This window comes from Amblyomma maculatum, chromosome 2, assembly GCF_055883805.1.
Source record: "Amblyomma maculatum isolate TAMU_Amacu chromosome 2, ASM5588380v1, whole genome shotgun sequence".
Classification (NCBI taxonomy): Eukaryota; Metazoa; Arthropoda; class Arachnida; order Ixodida; family Ixodidae; genus Amblyomma; species Amblyomma maculatum.
Window position 1 is genome coordinate 160205750 of NC_139345.1, and position 25766 is coordinate 160231515.

At 48.6% G+C, this 25766-nt stretch overlaps 1 protein-coding gene across 3 annotated transcripts in view; it reads right to left on the reverse strand.

The window, feature by feature from the left end:
* Positions 1-260: 260 nt before the first annotated feature.
* Positions 261-25766, reverse strand: part of Acsl (Acyl-CoA synthetase long-chain) — a 40450-nt gene continuing 14944 nt past the window's right edge. For 2 of the 3 annotated variants that reach the window (XM_084595472.1, XM_084595474.1), the window contains exons 2-14: positions 12882-13023; positions 10860-11063; positions 10001-10178; positions 9455-9561; positions 8468-8757; positions 6726-6784; positions 6534-6598; positions 6334-6405; positions 5591-5730; positions 3556-3728; positions 2572-2835; positions 1940-2215; positions 261-1433 (exon numbers count right to left, since the gene is read on the reverse strand). In XM_084595472.1, the coding sequence (XP_084451598.1) occupies positions 1255-1433; positions 1940-2215; positions 2572-2835; positions 3556-3728; positions 5591-5730; positions 6334-6405; positions 6534-6598; positions 6726-6784; positions 8468-8757; positions 9455-9561; positions 10001-10178; positions 10860-11063; positions 12882-13016 (2142 nt within the window). In that variant the 5' untranslated portion in view covers positions 13017-13023 and the 3' untranslated portion in view covers positions 261-1254. Of the gene's footprint in view, positions 1434-1939; positions 2216-2571; positions 2836-3555; positions 3729-5590; positions 5731-6333; positions 6406-6533; positions 6599-6725; positions 6785-8467; positions 8758-9454; positions 9562-10000; positions 10179-10859; positions 11064-12881; positions 13024-17560; positions 17720-25766 lie in introns of those variants that run through there. The other variant, XM_084595473.1, reaches the window with a different exon arrangement.

Genomic DNA, 25766 nt, shown 5'->3' on the forward strand with positions numbered 1-25766 from the left:
ATAAAAACCTTTTACTCCCTTGCGGCTGGCATGTAAACTAAGTGCCACTAATATGGCGCAATAGCTTCTCCAAAAGTAGGTTCCTTATTCGTGTGCAAGCAAACTGCACAGGGTTCAGAACATTCATCTTGTACTGCCAGCAAGCACAGAGATGGCATGCACAGAGGAACTTTGCCTTTTTTTTTTTTTAAGAGGGTTGCTCAGCGACGCCTTCGGCATCACGAGGCACTACAACAATGCACATTAATAATGAACCACAGTCCAACACTTGTAGATTTATTGTTTTTACTGGGGGTGTTGGAAATAAAGGCACAACAATATTAGTCGGAGCAATTTTAAAAAGTCACGACAAGCAAACACATTCCGAGAGAAGAAAGAACAACTGAGAGACTAAGAATAGAGAGAGGCCCCCAGGCATAAAAGTGGATAATCACACAAACACACAACATGGTCCCCCATTCTCTGAACTAGCCAACAGTGTATTATATAAGAATGCCATAAATAGAGCAGCAGTAAACCTGCTTTCGCTATGTACAAGGAACAATGTGAGAACAGTAGTTGCAAAAAAAAAAAAAAATACACTAACGAAAATTGGCCTCCGCGCCTTCAGGTTAAAAACTTCCCCAATCTCATCACTCACCAGGGAACACTGCCTCTGCGGTAAATGCAAAAACCATCCTTGTTTTTTATTACACAATTATAATAAATTAACAAAGGATGCAAGAGTCCCCTCCAAAAACTGAACACAAGACCTGCAACTCTAAAAAAGGGGGGAAAAGTGTGCGTACTGGAGGTAAAAAAATTTGAGGGGAAATGTACATGCAACACTGTTCCAGCAGTTTTCTCCCCTCCTCTCACAACAGCCCAGAGCCACAGTGGCCATTGCATAAAGAACTAAAAAAAAAAAAACAAAGCCGTGTGCGCTTGGTTTCTTTTCCTCTCCTCCACACAGTTTCCAATGTTGCCACGCAAATGGTTATCACAGTTCCTTTGCTTGCTGCACTTGCACGAGAACAAGGGGAGGAGGAGGAAGATGGAGGAAAGGGGGAGAGAAGAAGAAGAGTCTTTCCTGTCGTTCTCTTTGTACAGACTGTCCTATTTACACACGCGTGTTCACAGAGTCCGAAACGCTTGCGTGGATGGTGTGCGCGTGCAGCCCATGTGCGTAATGCAAGTGGAAACAAGGTGGTTGCTTGTGCTTGGCAATGCACAGTCGCTGCTGCCGGTGGCTGCACTGCAGTGTGTGCCTGTTCTTCACGAGGACTTGGACGCCCGCAAGGAGGTGTCGTAGAGCTCGTCGATGTCATTCTGGTAGAACTGCTGGATCTTCTTCCTGCGAATCTTGTAGGCAGCTGTGACCAGTCCTGTGTCAGGTTGCCAGTCCTCGCGGCATAGCTTGACCTTAGTGGGAATCTCCATTTTTTGCAGGTTGGCTGTTGGAAGGAGAACCAGAGACTCAATAAAGTTGCTGCCGTGCAGGCACACCCGTCAGTAAATGCAACACACTAAAGTGAGGATTACCAATCCCAGAATACTGCTGAACTGGCACAGGTTTGCTGGGTTTTAGTGTCCTAATTTAAAGTTAACAAAATGGTCTAAAAAGTGCTATGGCATGTTTGCATGTATGGCATGTGGGAAAAGGTCAAAGACCAGTCTCTTTCCCTTTTCAGCCTAGTCTTTGCTACAGGGCCTGAGAAGGCTCTCCAAGAGTATGTGGTAAACAGTACACAGTTGGCAAACTACTACCTAATGGCACTCAAAACGAAGTGCACCTCGTAGCATAGCATGTTACTGCAGCAGAGATTTGTCATACTGGATATGCCATTCTAAATCACATCAGCCTCCAAATGCACTCTTTATCCCTTAAAGCTCCCGCGAGTGCATTCATATTTCAAGGGAGGGATGTAGCCATGCTTGGAGAAGTGAAAACAATTCTCACCTTTTCGAGCATGAGAGATAATTGCCTCAGCTGCAGCCTCTACCACAACAGAGTCGTTGCAGAGCTGGTCGAAGGTCAGGTGACCCCTGCCGAGCTTGTCTGCTAGCAGCTGCAATTGCTTGGGGTTGGGTGCCACCAGCGCCACCAGGTACGTATGGAACGAGCTGCCATACACGCACAGGTTGTCAATGAGGGGGCATGTCTTCAGCTCGGTTTCCACCTTGCCTAGAGAGATGTACTCGCCAAACTGGAGTTTCACCAAGTCCTTCTTGCGATCTGTGGATGCAAGGTTGGGAAGGGAAGGGAGAAAACGTTTTGCTATCAAGTGTTGCAAGCTCTTTGTTGCAAGTCCCTCCACTCCAGATCACATTCCTGTCTGTACCAAATGATACAGGAATAGCTAATCTTCCTTCATTTTATATCACTTGATTATGAATTTACTTTAAAGCTATATCCTTGCATCAATTTCGTAGAATGTGTCTAAAAGTAACGATTCCTTGGAAAACGCCTAACATACAATTCTTGCTTTCCTTGAAGGCTCGTTATAGAAAAAAAAAAAGCTGGTAGGTAGCTTTGCAAAATAACAACACAGCATTGGCATGAGTAACGACTGACAAGAGGAGCACCCTCACCGATAATTTTGACCGTGCCGTCGTGGTACATCTCTCCAATGTCGCCCGTGTAAAACCAGCGGATGCCATCTTCCTCCCGGTAACACTCGTTCGTGAGCGCCTCGTTCTTGTAGTAGCCCTTGGTGATGCAGGGGCCTCCGACCAGGATCTCGCCACGGGGGTATGGTTTGTCTGTCACGTGGTAGTTAGCTTCGTCCCAGTCCACCAGCTTTATGTAGCAGCCCACCAGGGGGGCTCCCACACGGCCAAAGCTCATGTCATCCACTAAAGGTTAAAATAAAAATTCACATTTTAAAACAATGCTCTCCAATGCCATTCCTGCATTAAAAAAATGGTGCCACTTCAATGAGCACCCAACCTTGCAGCATTCCGAATGTTCATAAAAAAGAAGCTTTATAAATGTGGATCCATTGATTAAAAGCAAGTTCTTGCAGCAGCTGCACACTTTTGTTGACAGCTTATTACACAATTTTATTTGCATACTGAAATGTGCACAGTACACTAACCTTTAAAGCACAGACTCTGCACAGATGTAAGCATTCAAAGTGCATAGTCTAGCTTATATACTGTCATTTACTGTTGCATCAGCAAAATTAACTGGTTCACAGAACTGCTCACCGGTGCCCTTCAACACGGGCACACAAGGTTAGTTACAGTGCAATGATGTTTATAGTTCATCTGATAAAGTGGAACATTTTTGTCAAACAAGTCAAAGCAATGCCAAAGCCCACGTGTCTAGGCATCAACAATAGTAGAGGACCCTTTCACCACACAAAATCAACAGCTTTTAGGCATACAATTTTTTTTATGCACCACATGAAGTTTCCTTTCTCGTGTGCATTTAGGCCCACTTCCTAGCAAAGAAAGTTGCACTGTCTATTCTTGCGAGTGCCTCAATTCAGTTTCTCAATGCATCAGAAAGCGTTGCCCCGGTGGACAAGAAGGGGGTGCAAATTGCACATGCTGCTCATGGCAGCCACTCACAGTCCATGATGGTGGCCCCAGCAGCTGTCTCGGTGAGGCCGTAGCCCTGCACCACGTAGCAGTCGAGGCAGGCCTGGATGAACTCGTGCGTGTCAGCTGAAAGTGGAGCCGAACCAGTGGCTATCACCTTCAGCTGGCTGCCGAGCAGGGCTCGCATCTTGTTGAACACCAGCCTGCACAAGAACGAAACTAGGTCAGGAATGCCTGCAAACAAAACTGCCACACTGTTATCGCCTCCAAACTCTGAAGAAAAAACACAGCACACAAAGCCTTACTACCATTGACTGAAACATAGCATATTATTGTTTTTTTTAAATTTATTAATACTGCAATCCCAGGAAGGGATTTTCGCAGGGTGAGCATACAGAAAATAGGCAAGTACAAATATTAAGAAAAAAAAAGTACAAAGGCCACAAATTAATAATAAGCAACAAAACACAACAGCAAAAATGAAAGGCTCAATGACGTAACACAACAAAAAAGTACACTGAGGTTTGGGGCATATAAATACACTACTATCAAGTCATCAGTGAACATGGTCAACAGGGAATTAATTAAATGAAGAAAGAGCACCAGAACGATCACAATATTAAATTCAGTTCAAAAATGGGAACCGGGAATGCATGACAGAGGACATTATTGTGCACTGAGGTTGCCGATGAATGATGTTACAGATAGCTGTAAGACTCCGTCGTTAGTAAGTTGATTCCACTCCGTTACTGTTCGCGGAAAAAAAGAATATTTAAAGCAGTTATTACGCTGGGTGAAAAGGGTGATTGTAAGATTGTGACGTTGTCTTGTAGAATAACCTGAAGAGAAAGATATTAGTCCATCAAATTTAATTTTAAAATGACCTTTGACCAATTGGTATAAGAACTTTAGTCGAGAAACGCGATTCCTTTCGGTTATAGATATTAAAGCAGCCCTGTTTAAGAGGTCACTTACTGATGTGTGTCCATAGCTATTGTAAACAAAACGTACTGCTTTCTTTTGTATTTTTTCAATTTTATTTACGTTTGTTTTGGTGAATGGATCCCAAATTATTGCCGCATAATCTAATATTGGAAGGACAATCGATTTATACGCTAGAAGCCAAACTCGGGGTGTGGAAAGTCTCAATGCACGCCTAAGAAAAAAAAGTTTACGGTTTGCATTATTTACAATTTGATCAATATGTTTAGTCCAGTCAAGGTTGTTAGTAATCCATAGCCCTAGATATTTGTAGTGTGAGACTTCGGAAAGAATGTTGTTATCAAGTGAATATTGGAACATCAGTGGACTTTTCTTGTGAGTGATTCTCATATACACGGTTTTTTGAAAGTTGATAGTCATCTGCCATGCATCACACCAGGCACTAATTTTCTGAAAAGCCTCATTAAGTTTTACCTGATCTGACATATGTTTAATTTCGGAGTATAGCACACAATCATCCGCGTATAGTTTAATATTAACTGGAATGTCTTTCACGATGTCGTTAATGTAAATGATAAACAAGAGTGGCCCAAGCACTTTTATTTACTCTGTCCTTTCTACCTGTCACTCATCTCTTTCACTTCTCCTTTTGTCTTTGATGCCTATTTCCACCGCCCCAGTTCAGGTGCTTCAGGAATTGAGACAGCAGATACTGGGGCGGCAAAAATATTTATTTGCTTTCGTTAGTAATCAAAAAACATGACTAGTACTACAAGGCAATTTTTCAAAAGTTAAACTTCAAAAATTGGAAGAAAAAAAAAAAACATCTGGCATGTTAACTGCTACCCTGGGCGTTAAAAAGCTACTAAAAGCCTAGATAAATCTAAACAGAGGCAAACGAGGCCTATAGAACAAGATGATGTCTAAATTTTCCAGCTTGCAGTTGGTCCTCTTACACCTTATGTGTTGGTTAATTAGTATTGGCTCCAGTTTTGACAATGTGCATTACCTTGTGCTCATGAAATGAACGGCTGCAAAAAATGCCGGCTTTTACACGGTACGAGCCAACTTCTGCAGTTCTGGACACCACAAAGCTAGTGACCAAGGAAGAGCACTGGCTCACCTGTTGAGCAGCGGTGTGTTGAAGCCAAGACGAAGCCAGAAGGCCTTGTACGATATGAGGTACTCAAAGAAGCGCTTGAAGAAGGGTCCCCTCGTGGCAGCCACTTCTGTGATGCTTTTGCGGATCCGATCCAGGATGAGCTGCATGTGGAATGCAGGCTTGAGTGAAGTCCCACCGATGACTCTAAACACTTCTTTCAAGTACTTGTTCTTAGAATTAATGGCACAAGACCCTGCTCAAAATATTTAACTTCGAAAGACTAAAGTTCAGGCTTCGTTAATGGCAAATGAACCAGTATCGAATTGCAGGCACAGCATACATCATAACTTGCTTAAAACGAGAGGTAGCATCAATATTGCACTTGAAATAAGCAAATGGGATATATTAGTGTGTTCCCTACCATGTTCAATGTTCTTTATTTTTTATAGACAATGATTTCACAGGAAGAACTCTGTTGGGGGAAGCGCTCCGAATATGCAGCCATGCCTAAGGTATCGACGGTGTCCACTCAAGGTGTTGAGCGCTTCAATTACACATGTAATGGCATCAATTTTTAGTGCCGGCGAAATGATGGGGCAGCGCCAGTACCAAAGTTAGGAGATTTATTAAAAACGACGCCTTCAAAACTGTGGGCTACCCCAGTGTCAGCAATAGAGTTAGGCAGCCCACTAAGAATCAAAAGGAGTTCCTCATTCCACAAAAAGGAAAACAAGGGGGAAAGGAAAAGAGGTACAAAAACTCACCGGTACAGACACCATGATGGTAGGCTTCAGTAGTGCAGCATCTCCTTTGCAGCCCTTCTGAATGCCGGTGGACTGCAAAAAGCAGCAATGGGAGATAAGATAATTAGTATTCCCACGGTTCACAAGCAGCAGTAGCACCTCAAACCTGGTCGTTATGCAGACGCATGAAACCAACACAATGTCCAAGCTGGTATACGCACCTTATCTGTTAGCGTCAGCGGAGAGGCATAGCCGATCCTTGCTCCCAGGGCAAAAGAAAGGCATTCTGAAGAGAAAATGGTCCCGAATGTAGCACAACAAATATTTTCACACGAACTGGTCTCTCAAAGCATGACAGCTTGACAAGCAAGAGCTTCTGAACTGGACTTATTTCAAAAAGTGCAGAGACTCACCAGCCGCCAACTCCAGGACGTGTGCAAGAGGTAGATACGCAATGTATGAATCAGCCTCTCTGTGGAGAAAGAAAAGAGAGCACACATTAAGACGTGGAAGCAGAGGAAGAAAGGCTGTGGCAATGAGAATTGTCTGTGCCACACACACACAGTGGAATGCACTCTATTCCAATCTCATTCTCCTAGCTATTATCCTTTCGTGTAGGGAAAGAGGGCCCAACATGTCTGTACAAACGCCACATTCGTATACGAATCTACTAGCAGTCCCAAGGTGCAAACCTACTGGATACCAGTGCCCTAAGGTCGGAATACCTCACAAGTATGAAAACATCACATATGCTCATGGCTGTGTGTGACGGTAAAAACTGCACATAACTGGACAAATATTTCACAGGCATGTTCTGTGCGGTCTACAGTGCGACAAAGTTGCTTGCTTGGCTCGATATGGCCACAGTCACATACACATTGGCAGAAGAAAATAGTTCAGGCAACATAGAAGCAACAAGCAATCTATTATTATTTATGCCATCTAAGTACAGCTCATGTGAAAATCATTTCCAGATGTTTTCTGCACACTGCTGCAGACTAAAAGACTGAATGCGTGAAAAATGAAGCACGGCTAAATGGTCCACTAACGTCCACTGGGCCATCTTTATGGCACTAAGCCATACATTCGTTTTACTGCCCCTTCAACACAAATCAACAAACCTCAACAGCAAAAATTTTTACACATGCAGCATCGCCAAACAAAACATGCCCATGCATGCAGGAAACATAAGGATAGGATAAGCATCAAAAGGACAAGCTTACAGAGCAAAGCTGCGGGAGATAAAAGGGATGCAAAATCAAACACTAAAAATGCATAGCTTCAAGCTGCTGTTAAATGCCAACAACATGGCCACAAAAAGAAGAGCACATGTTTGCCAAGATACCAGCCAATGGATTTACAAGCAGCACAGTGGAAAAGAGCAAAACATTTTCACTGCTGGCATGGCAGAGAAAGGAGTACAGAGGAGAGCAATAACTGGAAATAGCGTTGGGTCAAACCGTCGTACAGTCAAGTGCGCTACACACACAGTGCAATGAGACAGCTTTTTTTTTTTTTCTTTGCAAGTGCAGAATTATAAAACATACGACAATACCTAGATATCTCTCCCGTGCTGTTCCATTTGAAAGCCACAGAGGAAAAAGAGAAAAATTGCTTAGGTAACACAGCAGAAGTCGTTTAATCGCAACACTGTGCCACTACTTTGCTTTCCCATGCTTTGAATGTGGGCATAATACCTGGCTTATTATTCAGTTCAGAGAATAATTAACTACTGTGGGTGTTATGCACAAGAAATTAGTGCAGAATCACAGCTCAAAGGAGCAAGTTGGTAATCGATTTTACAATTCTATTTTAGTGGAGTAAGGCATGCGATTTCATGGAACGGCCTAAACCACACTGGAACTGGTCATTCAAACAATGCCAAACTGAGTACCTATTTGACATACCAATGAGTTTGCGAATGAAACTGACTGGGGCAGCAAAGCGCACTTTATAGCAACACCTGAAAGCTGTTTTCTAGTGCTGACCCCACTGGAACAAAAAGTAGCGAATTACTGCCTCAACATGAATTGCAAAGCCCAATGCTAACAAGGATGGACTACTTCCATCACTGAAACAGGACACCCCATCTTTTGCAAGAATGACTACAGTTTGGATTTATGGTATGTACTAGTTAAGTTGAATGACATCTTACCCGACGTCCTTGCAGATGATGCTGAAACCCCGAGCGGTGGTGACAATGTTGCCGTGTGTGATCATGACTCCCTTAGGGACGCCTGTTGACCCACTCGTATACATGATGATGGCGGTGTCGTCTGCGGTGGGGGTCTCTCCCCGCAGCTCAGTGTCAGCCGTGCGGCCCGTCTCTTCCAGCTTAGAGAAGGGGACCATGCGCAGGCCCTCGGGCGCCACGGGCGGAGCCTTGGCCACCGGGTTCTCCATGTAGATCACGTGCGTCAGTGATGGGATCTTGTGGATGATTTTCTGCAGAAAAAAAGCAAGAGAAGCAGAACGCATAAGCTCAGTCGCGACACAGCCGTCCTTGAAGCAAAGAGTAGACCGGAATCTGCAAGTTTCAACCTCAAAGCCCCGAAGAGGAGAAGTTAGGGATGAGGAGCCAAAAGGCAAACGCATCAAGGTGAACGCAGCTGACTGAATTCAAGGTGCATGACGATATGTGCTGCCTTGCCTACAGCTGGCACTAATGATTTGCACAGAGTAGCTCAGCAACATGGTCAGCGTTCCCCCGACAATGCATCGACTGCAATTGGTTTGGTTTGGTAAAACTTTATTTCCCACAGTAGGAGTCCTGGAGGACACTCGGCTAGGCGCCAGGTGTAGAGGGCAGCTCCCACGCCGGCACAGAGAGCCCGAATGCATCGCTGTACAAGCCAGTTAGAACTGAAACCTTTTAAAGCCCAGTTTCGACCAAAATAAGCCTCCCTATTTTTTGTTATGCTCATAATACAAGACCTAGAAGCTTGTTGCACTAAATTAAGGAGGCAGATTCTTAAGACAGTTCTGAGTGATTGCAAAATACACTTCAAGCCACACATAGCACTAAGTCCTGCTAGTGTATGCATACAACTAAAAAGCAACCTTTGCACTGCGTTGCAACTCGAGTGCCTCAGAATAAGCAGTTTCTGGTAGGTTAACACGAGCAAGATTCAAGGATGCTTACTGCGATCCTTGGCATGAGTTCATAGGATGTGATGAGATGTGTGGCCTCTGTCTCATTAATGCCATGGATGATGCCATCTTCACCAAGTGTTGCGTAAAGGGTCACCACTGAAAGAAAAAAAAGAAAGAAGGAAGTTATTAACAGTAAGAGCTTGGAAATAAATTGAACGAGTGCAGCCACTAACATCCAGAAGATTGACACAAATATAACATACAGCCTTACCACACCAGACAGGCTTGCTCTTAAGCTGCAGGATAAAATACCAAGCCTACTGAATTTCGAAAGTTAATGAACTGGCACCCCACTCTGAAGTTTATATACCGGTGAACTTGGAGAACACCAGTATGAAATGAAGTACATAGCACCATTGAAACCGTACTAACACTGAACAATGTGAATCCCTGTTGCTTCCAAACAAACATGTGATCAATGCTTCTGAAGACTGATATATCACCACTGAAGTGGACGCAACATGTCATTACCGGGAACACCTAACAAAAAAAAAAAAAAAACTCTTTATGGCTACGCAAGGGGACAAAGACCAACCTGGGATGTTGATGCGCAGACATGCCTGGGCAGCCAGCATCCACTCAATGCGCGTCTCGGCCAGGATGACGACATTCTGGCGGGGGCGCACACCAAGAGCCATCAGACCACGACCAATCAGGTCAATCTTCTCATCTGCCTCGTTGTAGGTCAGCCACTTGTAGTCGCCCAGCACAAGCTGCAGGGCAACAAGAGAGAGGCAGCAAACATTACGCCTGGCACAAGAAGAGGACAATCAGGACCTGCCACATGACAGCAGAGTTCTGTACCAGAACAGCTCGAAACATTTAACTTCCCTGGTCTAAAAGTAATCTGTCAAATGCTTAAAACGCAGGGGGTCTGTTTTGAAGCTGCGCAGTGGTGCCCCTTCAGCACTCATAGAAGTCTTTCCCCATTGGAGAGGGTGGGACAAAAACAATCTGACCTTCAAGAGATTTGCACACTATGAATGCATTACGAGCAACTCAATCAAACCACCTGAGCTCTATATTTTTAACAAAGACTGTACCTGGCCCTTCTGTAATGGAACTGACAGGCACTCCTGAGAGGTGAGGATGCCATTGGGGGCCACTAGATAATTTTTGCCCTCGTAAAGAAACAGGGCCAATGTTTTCCTGTACAAATTGAGTTTGCAGAGAGAGTGGGGCATGCCCTCCTCCCCAAGTCTTGGCAGAACACTTATGCTCAAGCTAACTCTTTTCCGAAGCTCGCTAGTCTCAGATGGCAAGGGTACAAACACTCATTTAGCACAAGTAAGAGCTTTGCAATCCATTTACTAAAGCCGCAAAATCTGTTTGAGCAGCAAAGGTGAGCTAAAAAAAGGTCAACTGTCCCAGGAGATGGTGGGGAGAGCCCATACCTTCTTGAAGACTTTCCCGTCGGCCTGCTTCTCTTCACTCTCTCCAAGCACCTCTCTTGAGCCAAAGCAGGGCCGGTCGCCAAACGTATGGATGGCCTTGCGTGCAAGCTCGTCCATGGTGCGCACTCCGTTGAGGCTGTCCAGCCCATTGCTATAGGTGCGCACGTAGGGTGCACTGGGGTCACCTTCAATTGCACACTTGGCCTGCGCACAGGGTTCAGACATCACCAACTGAGCACTCTCAGCTAAAGAAACATGCAAAGCAGCACTTTAACACAGCAGACACAGATATGCAAAATGCAGTGTTTGAGGCGGTGTGTTTTCATATTTGTTTCCCTTCTGTGCCACTAGCCCTCTCTGCGCGCTGCCGCGAGAACATTGCCCCTGTGCGCCCAGTGGGTCGCCCCACATGGCGGGCTGGCCCCCTCACCCTTCTCTTTTTCTGGGAAGCAACTCCCATCTGTGAACATTCCAGAGTACCCTCTGCCCATACAGTTCTTCGGTAGTCCAGTTGGGAAACTTGGGACTTGGGAAATCACGGCTGAATACGAGTTCGATGTCCATCACCACATTTAGCAGGATTGGATCATAACAGCTGTGGAACATGATAATGTGCTAATACTATGTTATGTCAGCTACAGAGACAATTAAAAGGAGAAGTTTACAGGAAATGCTTAGTCCTTGCTTAATAAAAATTCTCTTTGGAGGAGAGAAACTTTGAAGCTAATCTGGGGTCAGTTAAAAAGGCCCCGGAAATGATTTGAAGCTGGCTATAGTTTGCATTATGTACAGTACAGGCAACTGAGCATACATGCCGCCTAGGCCTCTTAAGCGAGCTGATAATTTAAGACATTGTAAAAAACCTCGCTTTGGCTCCTCACTGCTGACGTGACGTCCTCACGCGGCGTCAGCAAAGAACGGCTATCATTGGTTCGCCACCACCGTCACCGGGATAAGTCCGATGAGCCCGCCGAAGAATCGCTTTCATCGTCAGAATTCCATGCCGCGTTTACAAACAGCATGTTTGGGCTTGGTTTCTAGGGTTTAACGCCCCAAAGCGACTCGGGCTATGAGGGACGCCGTAGTGGAGGGCTCCGGAAATTTCGACCACCTGGGGTTCTTTAACGTGCACTGACATCGCACAGCACACGGGCGCCTTGCTTTTCGCCTCCATCGAAAAGCGGCCCGGATTCGATCTCACATCCTTGGGCACAATAGTCGAGCGGCCTAACCACTGCGCCACCCCGGCGGGGACAAACGGCATGGCTTTTAAGATCGAAGCCCATGTGGCCAGAAATCCGGAAAAGTGAGTTCGGGGTCATTGACGCGATTGAAAAGTCGCAGCTCGCAGACGAGCAATTCGGAGATGCGGCATATGCGCAGCTTAATTTAAGGCCTTGTCATCCTATAGCGCCGTTCCCTGGTCACGTCCACGGCGCGAAATCGAACGGCGCGCTTCGTTAGTGGCTCAAAAGAAAGCGAAAAGTAGAGATAAGAGAAGGGGACGCGGCGATCCTGTTATCTACAATCGGCGACAAAGCGCGACAGCGCTCGAGGAGTGAGCACGGTCTCGACGCGATTGATTCGGGCAGTGTAATGGCAGCTTCAACTGGTGCGACAGATCGAGCCCTTCGGAAAAGTTTAAGTGGCAGCAGCGGCATTCGCGAAACGGCTTTCCGCGACATCATGCGGGATTAAATTTTGATTCCAAAGCTTTCTTCGGAATGTTACAGGGCGCAAGAAGACGAGCTAAGGTTGCAATGCAAAGTCGCTCGCTCGTCTCGTCCTCCAGATCATGAACTCCGTTCACAGAAAATTTCCTTAACGCTGCAATGGCAATTGTATCAAGCGGAGATTGTGCATCCACGGCAGAAACCAGCCAGGAATTAAGCTGTTAGCAGCGGTGCTTGAAAGATATATTCGTCTGCAGTTATATAGAAGCCAATGGAAAGCGCGCCAGACACCGGGGAAGAGCGGGACAGGGGCTATCAAACGGCTTCCAAACACTTTCTCGATACTCACGAAGACCAGCTTCTTTTTCCTCCAGTAATCCCACGGCCTCTGGCACACGAAGTAGACTGGGAGTGTGACAGCGTCGTACGCAGACACCAGGACCTTGATGAGGCCTAGGGCCAAGTCCAGTCCTATGTTAGACATGCTGAAGCTGCAAAAGAGAACCAAAGCGCACGCTCAGTCAGACCGTCCCCCTTCAGGAGTGCCCCACCGCGACAACCAGTGCGGAATTTGCGGATCGGGCGTTAAGAAGTCGCTCCACTTTTTATCACTCGAAAGATGCCCCCCCCCCCTCCCTCCCCCCCTCTCATAGGAAAAAGAAAAATAACACTATTTGCACACACAAGAAAAAACGAAGCAATGTCACACCACGCTGCTCAAGTTGTGCCGTCTATCGGTCCCTGCTAAAATTTGGCGACATGCTCGGAACGGATCAGCACTCGAGACCCCACAGGGAGAGATTAGGGACTCGGAGGCACAGTGGAACGTAAAAGGGGGGCAGAGATGCTGTAGAGAAAACATAACACCGCTCAAGAGCGAGATAAGATTGCCCTTCTCGCAGCCTGTTCCACAAATGGAAACAGCGGTATCCCGTTATCACAGAGTGAATGAAGCAGCGGGCGTAGTATACCGCCAAGATTAGACTGGGACTACTTTGGAGAATAAGCAAAGAAGGCAGTTGTAAAAACTAGCACAAGAGAGGTTGTTTTGCACGACGGAATGACAAGTGGCCTGGCACAAGACGCAAGTAACTTGGCTGCCAATCAGTTATGACTGCGGTGACAACCGACAGGACGCTTCTCACGTTACGTCACAACAACAGTCTCGAGCAAGACGTGCCGCAGCTGTGCAGTGAAAGCCTGCCCGTACGTCTTCACGTCGCGCTGCAGTGCAACCCACGCGAACATTAGCAGCAGCAGTGGTCAGAACATGGTATTTTATACTTCACTAACTCAAGCATGACAGCCAGATGCGTAACATGCTAGGCGGTTGCACACGAAGCCGAAGCTGAAAAAAATTACTGATGGTTTAGCTTGATTAAACCTAGTGTGCAAGCGAAATGTTCGTTACTAATGGTTACACGTGGTAAAGCGTTTTATTTACAGAAGATGAAGCCGATCAAAGGGAGCAAGAAAGTTCGGAAGACGACAAGTAGTAGAAGGAAATGGGGCGCATGCGCCGTTGTGGCCTGCGCCCGGCACGGTGACTGTTTTACATGGCGTAGTAAACTTTCGCTTAAAAAGAACGAAATCATAGCTGCGCACACAATGTCGCACATAGCAAGGACTACGTCACTGCAACGCAGCACCTTAGGAGGAAGATAAGGTGCTAAATGAATAGATGCGTGTAGATACATTAAACGGAGTGCTGCTGTGCAAAACTGAAGCACGCGCCGAGAGGAGGAGGAGGGGTAGCATGTAGCGCCGCATTTATCAAGCAAGCGCTCCGTGCATCAAGGCAAACAAAGCCGCCTATACACGATGTCTGACGAACAATACCCTTCAAGCACTGAAATGCGCTATCATTACACAACACGTCTCGGCAGCTGAAGTGGGGCCCCTACTTCAGGCATAATGATAACGGTCCCGAGACAAAACGAGCAAGGGCAGCTTCGATTGCATCACTTAGCGGCGGGAGCTCGCGACGCGTATCATGGCCCTCCTTCATATGAAGGCCACTGCTAAGAACGAAGACGAGACGCTGCTACCACCACCCCAGTCACCCACGCTCGTATGGGGCAAGAGGTTAAGACAAAATTAGAGACATCTGAGGAGATGTTACCACCTTTTAGAGTGCGTACGTGACCTCGGAACGCATATCGGTCTTCGAGATTATTCGGAAATACGGTATTCGCGAACCCCTCACGGCACACGGTTCAGGTTTGGAAACGTAGTATCGGGGTCCAGAATCGACGAATCAGCGAGGTCGCTAGGAATGCTCCAAGCGCACGTTACGTGCACGGTCCGGAAAAGCAAAAATCGAAAACCCAGTCCGCACAGCTCGAGGCACAACGGGTTTGAACACAAGTGCAACCCACAATATCGGCGCCCATCAATGAAATAAACGTTTCCTTGAAACTATGGGTACACATCTTCGGCGCAGATCGCCATCGGAGATCCGATCTCGCTAAAAATAACCTGCCTGGCCTTAACGATGACGTCGCCGTGTCGCTCGCTCAGCTTGTCTTGATGGGCCGCCTCATGCGGACACCGCTCGACGAGGCTTTCACCCATGAAGCACGCGTGGGAGTCAACCTCACCAGGCACTGCGACCTGCAAGGCAGCCGTTACTGGTGACAGATAGCACACGTAGCCAGAAGTAACGCACCGAGCCGATGGACAGCTGTCATATTCGTCTCGCCAAGTGGAAGAAGGAAAAAAAAAAGTCTCTACACGTACCGTTGCATGTCCCAAGCGAGGTCGACATGTGAAGCAGTGGGGCAGCTATCAGGAGAGCTAGCGAAATAACCTCTAAACCGTGCTCTAAACGCAGCCGATCAGACGATGCCGCTTGGCATTCGATCCGCCACTGGCCTCGATGGTATCTGTATCCCCCAACTTGGGGCGCAATACGTGAGAAAGGCCTTGAAGGTGGTAATGCTAGGAAAATCATTTGTGTATCCTGTATCGAATACTGGGAGCCGTTAACAACACTACTACGCTGCAGGAGTGCAGAAAAAAAGAATTGCTGGGAAAGCGAAACTAAACGCCAGTCTGCCGTTCGCGATGTACAGCGGCCAAAATCTAACTGCATGGCGTGCGACGGTCATATTTTCCGTGCTCCTGCACCTTAAGGCGTATAAAATTCGTCGGAAGGTCAAGATTTAAGCAAGGCCTTGGCGAGCATTTGGTTATGGTTGGACATTTAGCAGGTTAACTAATCTGTAGCGTTCATGCAGGTACACAGATTTGGGCGGCTGTGCGCGAGGGATTCGGGCTGCCAAAAAAAAGTGAAAGGAAAGTCTTCCTATTTACTAACTTTCAGCGCGTCAAACACAGCCCGCAAATTCACCGCATTCACCGCAGCGGTGACTGAGCTATGCGTCGGACCTCGCCAGCACGACTTTATGCAATAACAGTAATAGACGGACGATGAACACGCTTCCGGGCACGGCAACTTGGCATGTGTACCCGTATATGAGAGAAAAAAAAAAAAAGGACCCAGCGGCTTGTTTTAGTTTGAACTATCTCATAACTGGATTGATAATGCGGCCAGCCGGATCAACTTTGCCACCGCCCGCATACGTTCATTACGTCGTCAGAAGAATGAGTTCAAGAAGACTGCATAAAACGTCATTACATTTGCGTCGAGTAGAGCCAGGTACCCAATCGTGGTCATTGGGCTCGACCCACGGAGTAGCCACTCGCCCAGATGGAAAAAAAAAAAAAAATGAAAGCGCGGCTCTGACACTGCGCTCGATCTAGATCGCGAAGGGACCAAATCGGTATAACGGGGAGGACGGCAGCCGCGCAGAGGAGGCTCCGTCCGCCGTCTCAGAGCAGGGCTCGGTAGGCAAGCGTAAACAGAAGTAAGCAATGTCAAGGACGCGTCGAACGCAAAACCACTGACCTGCGGCCGCCAACGAAATGGGCTCGCAAAAACACTGGTATCCACTATGTGCGGCGCTAGCTCAAGAGCAAGCCGCGGAGAAAATGCACGCGCCCCAAAGGGACTCGCCGTAAAAATAGCCGCCCTGGCCTAAGATTCACGCAGGAAAAGCCCGAGCCAAAGCTCTCTCCACTGCCGCCGGCCAAGGGAGAGAGAGGAAGGCGATGATCGGAGTGAATACGATGCGACGCGCGTATGTATTAAATCTTTCCCAACACTATTGGAGAGGGGACAGAGTCGATTAGGGTGCCTCGATGTCAGCGGGCGCTGACATCGAGGCACCCTAGCGTCGATCAGAAATCAGCGCTCGAGCGTCAGTCGCGCGATTTCACGCTCGTGCGCGCTGCGCGCTTTGTGTAATGTACGCAGTCATCGGCGCAGGTTTGGATAACACAGCACCAGCAACACTGCAAGAGCGGCCAAGTTGGCGGGCGGCGCGCGCAGCAGACGACAAGCTTGGTAAGGCAGAGAGCCAGGAGGAGGAAACGAGCTGCTCAGATGACGTCAAACGAGGATAGGCGTGACGACAACGGAATAATTGCGGCCCAGAACGACGACGGCGGAACGTGCGCTGGCTGGGAAAACAGCCACGCGACACCATCGCCGCCGGTAACAGGTTGTGCAGCAGTTCCTACAGAGGACGGCACCGCGTCAGAGGGGTATACCATAAAATTAAAAGTTCCCCGCATGACAGAGCTCGCGAGAGCAGAAAAGGAAAGGCGTTGAGGTGGCCACCTAAGCGTCATGGATGAGGGCAAACCCACGGCTATAATCAGGCAGGAGACCGGCCACGATCGAGATGACACTATGATTAGCCCTCGAAGGGAAACAGGCGGCCAGGCAGAATGACGGTGCGGGAGAAGAGAGAAGGAGCGAATAAAACCCACCAAATAACGGGGATACGACTCTACAGCGGATGACCTAAACCCACATACGATGAGACCACAACTTTCAAGGGAAGGCTAAGATGAGAGGACGGCCGTGGGTTAACCGAGGTCAATAAATAGCGCGTTTAATCGAGGCAAGTCTGGCTCCCTCGACTCAACTGGATGCTTCGGCGCAAGAAAAAAATATCTTACTTGGTGGATGCGATGCTTATAGCCGAGATGCAAACATGGCGAAATCAGCTTGACGCGAAAACGAGCTACCAGCTACTGGGAGGCAGGCGCAGTATCTTGTTTGTACACAAGTCAAGCTTTCGACAAAGGAAAAGTGAAACGCGTCCACAGAGTCCCCACGAGTTACCTCATACCTTCCCCCCCCCCCCCCCCCCCCCCCTTTTCCACGACCAGGCTCGCTGGAAAGACTGATAGCGTGTTCCCAGAAACAGTTGGTTATTCCAACAACTGCATTGAGATCGGTGTGCACGCCATGGGGGGTCGGAGAAAACTTCGACGTGTCACCGCCACCTTCGTCCACGTCTCCCGTCGGGATGCGTTCTCGTTACATCTTACGCACGCGTACACGAACGAAAGCGCATTGTCTCCGGCAGCAGATGCGCACCGCGTGTATACACGTCGAAAGAGGTAAGAGAGAACAATGACAATTTTTAATGCTCGCAACACGCTCCTTCCGCCAGCTAACTCGGAAGGAGAGAGTGCAACTGTCGCCGATACTATCGAGAGTAGAAGCGGAACAATGCGGTCACTGTCGGCTCGCCGAACTCGCTCGGCGAAAACGCGGACTGGTACGTGGCATGCCTCGTCCCAAGGGGGTATTATCCCGGCGACCGATTTGCGCGCTGTCTGGAGTCGCGCGGGGCCGGTAACCTCGAGACATTCCAGTGGTTGTACCCGAGTTAGCACTTCACCCCAAGGAAGCAGTAGCCGCGAAGAGGCGACTACGCCGGAGCCACCGTGCTTGCTGCATATCCCACGACGACTTATGGTATCAGAGGAGGGAGGGAGGGAGGGGGGGGGGGGGGGGGGGGGGGACTGCCAACGAAGCGCTCTCATCGGACCGTTTTAGATCGAGGTTCGCACGGGGTGCGTTACGCCAATAAACTAATCGGCTTTGTAAACGAGGCAGGAACGAAAAAGGCGCTACCGAAACGATACTCCCGTGAGTTCCGAAGCAACGCCTGGCGCTGCAGCTGGCCACGTGCGCTGCTTAAACACACGTCACCGACAAGACAGCAGCTGCGGCTGAAAAAAAAAAAAAAGTAAAGCCTGCACGATGCGTCGAGCACGCTCCACTGAAGCAGAGCGGGCGCATCGCGAGGCACGCATGCACGCAGTCGCCGCAGCTCAAAGGAATGCCGATGCGCACTTAGCTTCGTTTTGCGAGCAGTCGCTCAGTTGCCGAACAGTAGCTTTCAAATCACAAGGGAGCAAAATGGTCGGACAAATAGAGTAGTACACTAAAAAAAGTAAAAAAAAAAAAAAAAAAGAAGCTTCAATCGACAAACCGCAACGCGCGAAATTCGGAGCGATGTCGACATCGAGTCACCTGATCACCGTGAATAGGTCACTACTATATATACAGCGTGGCAAACGAGTTGAAATATCGCGCTATTTTCGAGTCAACCAGAGCTGCCCTCTACTGACAGCCGAAAGGAATGATCACAGCATTCGTTCATCAGCGCAGCGCGCTCTGTACACCGCCGACGCGTTTACAGCTCCTCTAAAACTCGCCGGTAACGCCGGTTGGAAAGTGGGTTGAGTGCGAGGCGATCGTAAGACTCCAAACCTCTACGCTGGCCGATTTTAGTCTATTCATAGCAGTCTCCTTGGGTCCTCGCCACCGTGCTCCTCCCGGCCGATGTCAAGGGCGTCTCGACCCACATTTCCGCATAGTGGTCCAGTAAGTAGCCTTAGGCTTCGGGAAAGAGCCGCGCCGGAAAGGACACGACGAATGCCGGAGCTTCCACGCGCAGAACGAAGCAATAATAATAATGATAATAATTTCTTAATTTCCATCAATGACGGAAAGACGCTCCTGCGAAATCGGACCGGAGACTTTCTAATGATGGGAGGACCAATTCAATAGTCGAAAGCAGCAACGGGCGCACCACCCTGCGGTGTTCAACTAACTAAACGTTATCACCACCACCGCACTGCCCGCAATGGCCGCGCGCGGAAGTGGCTTGCCAGCTACAGAACGGCGCCGCACTTACCGCAAATAGTCTCGGGGATCTGAAAGGTCGCCGTTGTATAGATGATTTAAAACAAACAAAAAACCTCAATGAACTCAGTCCTGTGCTGCTCTGCTACTCAGCTCGGTGCACCACAACTGCTCCAGGAAAGCGCTGTGAACACGGGCGCATGCTTTCGGGCCTGAGAGATTTCCCGGGACGCACGTGAGGCTGTTTAATGCGAGCATTTGTTGGAGCGGGGACAATTTCACGGCGGCAAAGTAGCCGAGAGACAACAGCCTCCCCTCGAGTTCCGGCGTAATATAGATTACGCCACAAGCCATGTTGGGGCTTGCGACGCTGGTCATTCGACGTGGAACGGCGCGTGTGCGGCAGATAAAAGAACGGGTGGAATGGCTAGCATACCTCATGTGAGTCGCAGGCACGCTCCTACGCGTTCGAAAGCGCGTAATTGCCATTTTAGCAACTTTATTCACAGTTCTAATCATTACGACTAATATCGAATGGAAGTTGTTTTACACTCGACACACATGCGTGCGTGCGATCATGAATAAGTTAAATGTCCCGAGTGTTAAAAAAAAAAAAATTTCTTCGTAGGGTGCCTGGCAGAAACAAAAGGGCAGATGAGGTGGACCGGAGCTATTCTTTCCTTACGGGCTACTAAACGGACGGTCACCGCGAAGCAGCAGGCCTCTCTTTTATGACGGGGCTGAGTTATACCGAAACGTTCGGATTCCTTGGCTCGCGCCTGAAGGTTTTCGGTTACAAATCCAACCAGGCTGGATGCTTTTAAAGACGTCCACATTCGAGCCATTTCGTTTCACTCATTTCTAATTGCGCCCGAGCAAAACTTTCGGGGCAGCATAAAGGTATGCGCCATATCGAACGCAAAGACGTGAAATCACGAGCGCTGTGCCTACCCGTCAAACAGTCAATCGACCTGAACGTCTCCGGGATGGCTATACTAACTAAAGAACCAAATTTCCGGGTGGTGCGACCGAACGTTACCGAATGAACTATACGGCAGTTCAGGGATTTCCCCCCGAAATAAAAGCAGGGCTGTAACACGCTTCTTATTCAGCACAACCACAAAAGACAGCTGTAAAAAAAAAAACTGCTTGCTATGAACTGGTCAGAACAGACCTTAGAGGGAATAAACCGTTGCCACTAGCGGGCAAAACCTTAATTATCGGACTGCGATCCCCCATTGCTCGAGCAGCGGGTATATTTTTGCTTTCTTTCGCCAACCTCCAGCAAGACAGGTAGCAGAACGTAGTGTAGGCGGGTCTTCCCCGAACACGTGCACGGGTTTTCGCACAGGCCTGCGCCTCCACAGCGGACGTCGCGTGCCAAGGCTGGGCGACTCTAGCGCAGAACTGGACACCACTCGAAGGACGCGCGCCGTACACACACAGTGGCCACCATCATTCGCGCCTGTCTATGCCGCGCGCGACCGGTCAGTAAACAGCCCGCACAAGCACGAGGCTCTCAGGAGTGGCCTGGGGCGTCACATCCCGGTCCCCAGAGTCCCCGTTACAATCGACGTCCTCTAACGGCGCCTGCCCCGAAAAAAAAAAAAGAAAGAAAAAACCGATGTGCGTCCTTCAAGACAGATTCCCTAACGTTGCGAAGCCGCGGCACACTGGGAAAAAGTGATAAGAAAGCTGGCGATTCTAATCGGCCGACGACAGGGACCGCAACAGGTATGAGCGGTACTTCGAGCGCGAAAAAGATTTTGGGGCCGCACAGAAAAACGCAGGGCTGAAGGCGCCGCGCGCGCGATGAGCACCGGGCATACACCCTTAGCATGTACTGGGATGACTGCAGCACTCAGTGCACCGAATTATCACGTAGATGTGGTGTTGGCTCGGTTAAGGTTGCACAGTAAAAAATTTTTGTTGAAAAATTCAGAAATTTTTTGTTATACCGCGTTTTTTGTTTTTCTTTTTCTATCGCAGTGATACAGACAGAAAATTGTTACAGAAGAATATATATATAATTTCTGTCTAACAACAATAAAATTGCATCAAGCGCCAATTTCTTCAATGACCACTACATCTCACGAATATCTCTCGGCGGCACTCAAAGTTGGCCTCGCAACAGTCGTTGCCTAGCCACCAAAAAGAGGCAAGTGGAACAAGGCGTAACAGATAACACTGTAGCAGGGAGCCAACCAAAAACAGACCTCAATGTGGCGCCACTAGTTATTGCTTTCGAATCGAAATTGTTACGCAGCCAGTCATCGGACAGTGCCGTCAGGGTTGTCATACCCTTTCGCTTTCTCTTCACAATTTACCTATGCCATTCAAGTAAAAATCAGTTTGCGGTAGAAAATAAAACAAACGAAAAAATATATCTAATTGTTTGCCTTCCAATCAAGGTTTCGGCTGGAAAACCGAAAATTGCCGTTTTTCTCGTGAACGTATTTCGGTCAGTGAAGTAGAACAGATATTCTCTGTACTGGTACAGAAATTTTCTTTAAAAATACCTGTAATTTCACGCATATTTTTACAGTGTAGCTGCAGGACTACATATACCAGTAGTCGGCCTGTATAGTGTACTCGCATACCTGTAGTGCTGTACGCGCGTACAGCCAAAGACCATGCCATGGAGCTAGCCGCTGTTGCACGCTTTTGACGTCCAGGAAATGCAGACTGCGCATCGCCAAGTATAACTGAAGAGGGCGCTACGCGTTTCGCCACAGCATATTTTTTTTTTCCCGTGCACCTTCTTTCTCTGTTCAGTGCCGTCTGAGATCACGCCACCGCAGGTCCCGCGGGCGTGACTGCATGGCACGACACAGGTGAGGTCGCCAAAAGGAGGGCGACGACACGCTTTGCAAAACGTCCCGTTCACGCCGATCGGTCGCATAACGAAGAAGGAGAAACGCGCTCGTACCTTGAGCTACATGTCGTTGTGTACACCAATCGGGAACTACAGAAAGCGGCCCAAAGTGCGGATAAAGGGATGTCATATAACGCGATGCATGCAGATGCCGCAGAAAGCAGTGCTAGCAGAGGCGGACGTCGTAGCACACGGCAGAGGGCAGTGAGGCTTGTGGGGATGGTCAATGCGGCTACAACACGGACGTTCGCAGGAATTCGTGCACAAACACTGAAAACTAGCAGCGCCACACACTCCGCGAGACACAAAGATCGCCTTCACAGCAAATCACGTGTCGGCTTGAACATTCGCTTTATTATTCGTGAAGAAAAAAAACTGGCCTAACTACTTCTTTGCCGTCAATACAACCCTCGAGGGACGCATCCGGAAGCCTGCACGCCACAGCTGCTGTTACCGACGAGACACGAACAAGACCCTCCTCGACTAAACGGGGAGTCCTTTTTCAGACTGAGATCGACGCGCGCAGGTATGCCTAAACGAAAGTGTGCTCAGGCGAGCAGGTACAGAAGTGACCGCGCGAACGAGATTCCCTGCAAGGCGGCGCACACGTACCGCTTGACAAAGCTGGCCACCACGGCCACGCCTCCGGCAGCCACGCAGGTGAGCATGGCCCGGATGCACCAGGCGAACGGGTTAGCCATGGACGGACCTCGCGGGAGTCGCAGGCCGCCCGGCCAGCGCCGTCGCCCGCTTCGTACCACCACCACACGACGGGGGACACCACGGCAGAGCCGGCGGCTTCGATCGACTGAGCGCGCGACTCAAGCGGTTGCGGTTGTGCGCCACGTGCCGTGCTGCTGCAGCCGCACGTGGCGCACTACAACACAGCCGTGCACTGACAAGCGCAGTCGGCACAGTTCAGGGTTGCCAGGTACTCCCAACATGACCCGCCAAGCTATCTGCGCGATGTAGGCCAAAAATAGCCAAACCAGAAAACTTCATTATTTCAAACATTTACTGAGTTTTTTTTTTTTTTTTTTTAATATGAAGAAGCAGGCACCTCTTTAGGCGCTTGCACAATTGCGACTCGCGACCATGTTGCAGGCGGGATTGCGACGAATGGACCATAATACACAGTCACCCTCGAGGACCAAATGGGCTGGACAAAAAGGTGGTATTCAAACACTGTACTCTTCCAACCCGTTTCCCTGAGTCATCATCAAGTCCAATGGTTACATTCTTGGGTTTACTTAGAAAGAACTTCCGCCTGCTCATTTCTTCGAATAATGCGAGAGTGGCATCTTAGAACGAGACCTTTCTGGTGGAAAACAAGCCTTGCAGATACACCGAGTTTCACAAATTGTTCGTTAAGTTGCTAGGCCACTTTAACGCGATTGGCAACGCCGGGAAGCAGGAAATGGAAAGAACAAGCTTATGCACACCTCAGCCTGCCGACCCCGTCGTGTACAACGTCCCCCATTCACCCAGCCTCAACATAGTTCCCTATCCCGAACAATTAACGAACCACAGGCCGTGTCATCTTCTAGTGTCCCACAACTGTACAAGTCACAATTGTGCTCGCCCCTGAGGTGAGGGAGTCTATTTCAGGACGTTTCAAGCAAAAATACAGAATAGCCCAAAGATAGCCAAATAGCGACGTAACAATATTTCCCGCCAACAACATAAAGTAGCCCAATTTGGCTATTTATGGCCCAACCTGGCAACTCTGTCGGCACTTCGTCGCCTTCGCCAGACTGGGTGGACGGAACACAAGCGCTCCTAGCGCCATGTTCAGTATACAAATCATTGCTACATCATTGCGTGTGCGGTGGCTTGTGGCCATCGCTCCTGCTTCTAGGCTTTTTTCCACATACTTTTCCCGCAGACTTCTGCCGACTGCAAAGCCCGCTCGTCTCGAAAGGCATGAAGCACCAAACCATCGTCTTCATCACCTTCAAGGCAGAAGAAGAAGAAGCACTGCTATGCACACTCGCAGTGGACGGCTCGTCAGTTATGCGTGGAACAAGGAGACCCTGCGACGCTCGTCCATCGTCGGCTGGGGTATTTCTTCGCACCGTCAGGTCAGTGTTCCGGACGAAAGCTTTATAGTGCCTTCCGCGGTGGTTCAGCCCCACTTCCGTGGAGGCAAAAAGCAAGGCTCCCGTGTGCTATGCGATGTCGGTGGACGTTAAGAAGCCTCAGGTGGTCGAAATTTCCCGAGTCTTCCATCACGCGTCTCTAGTAACCAGAATCGCTTTGAGAAGTTAAACCCTGAAAGTCAAACCAAAACCGAAATACGAAATTAACAAACGTAACGGAGGATGCTCGTAGTGCGCCTATAACCACCTGGCTAAATATGTGCCGCACGATGGAGATAAGATTAGCACCTCTCCAGCTGATGCAATGCTCAGGCCACATCAGCAGAAGTCGACGACAGCATTAATACTGGAAGTATGTGTCGAGTGTCGAGGATGAAAGGTCGGCGGACACGTGGCCTTCTCGTGCAAGGAGAGCGGACTCCTGAAGGAGCACTCCATACAGCGCGCGGCGGTGGTCGGGCGGCGCAAAGTCCGCGCCCCAAGGGTCGCGCGGAGACAGGCCGATAACTGGGGAGAAAGCACAGGGGTGCAAAGAAACGCTTCACTTGGAGAGTTATCGGGGCCAAAGACTCCTCCTCTTCGGCGCCGCCAAGATGGGCTGTTGCAGAAGCCGCGATGCAAATTGAACGGGCCGAAGGAAATGGTAGGCTTTAATCGAATGTGCACTCGCGACCGCAAAGTCAATTTACGATCTTTTACAACGAAGACGCGGACCCCTGTTCATCCAAGGCTAGTTTTACGAGAGATGCTCTTAAACGAAAAGCGGGTGAAAAGAGACGAGTTCATTACAAAAAAAGCACAAAATGGTTTATCTGTTTGAAATTTTCTGCACGAGAATAAGACGTGGTTTAAAGCTTAATATGACCAAGTACAGCATGAACTTGATACTCTTAAAAATGGCATGTACACTACTCTTATTTGTTGGATTTTAAAAGACTCAAGAAGCTCTTACTCCAATATTTTTTTTAAACTATAAACCATAAATACAACGAACAGATTTTACCTATAAGCTCAGCTGTAGGCCACTATAAGGTTTGTTATATGGTATAAAAGCCAACGGAACTTTTTTTTTTTTTTTTTTTTTTTAAGTATAGTCTGTGAAGCCACGCTGAAGCACCTGTTTAAAGTACACAAACTCGTGCCAATGATAGGACGCGGTTTCACACCGGAACGTACTACCGGTTGCAACCGAGTTCCCGCCCCACTCAAAATCACGCCACCGGCACGCGCCAACAACAAACCCATGAG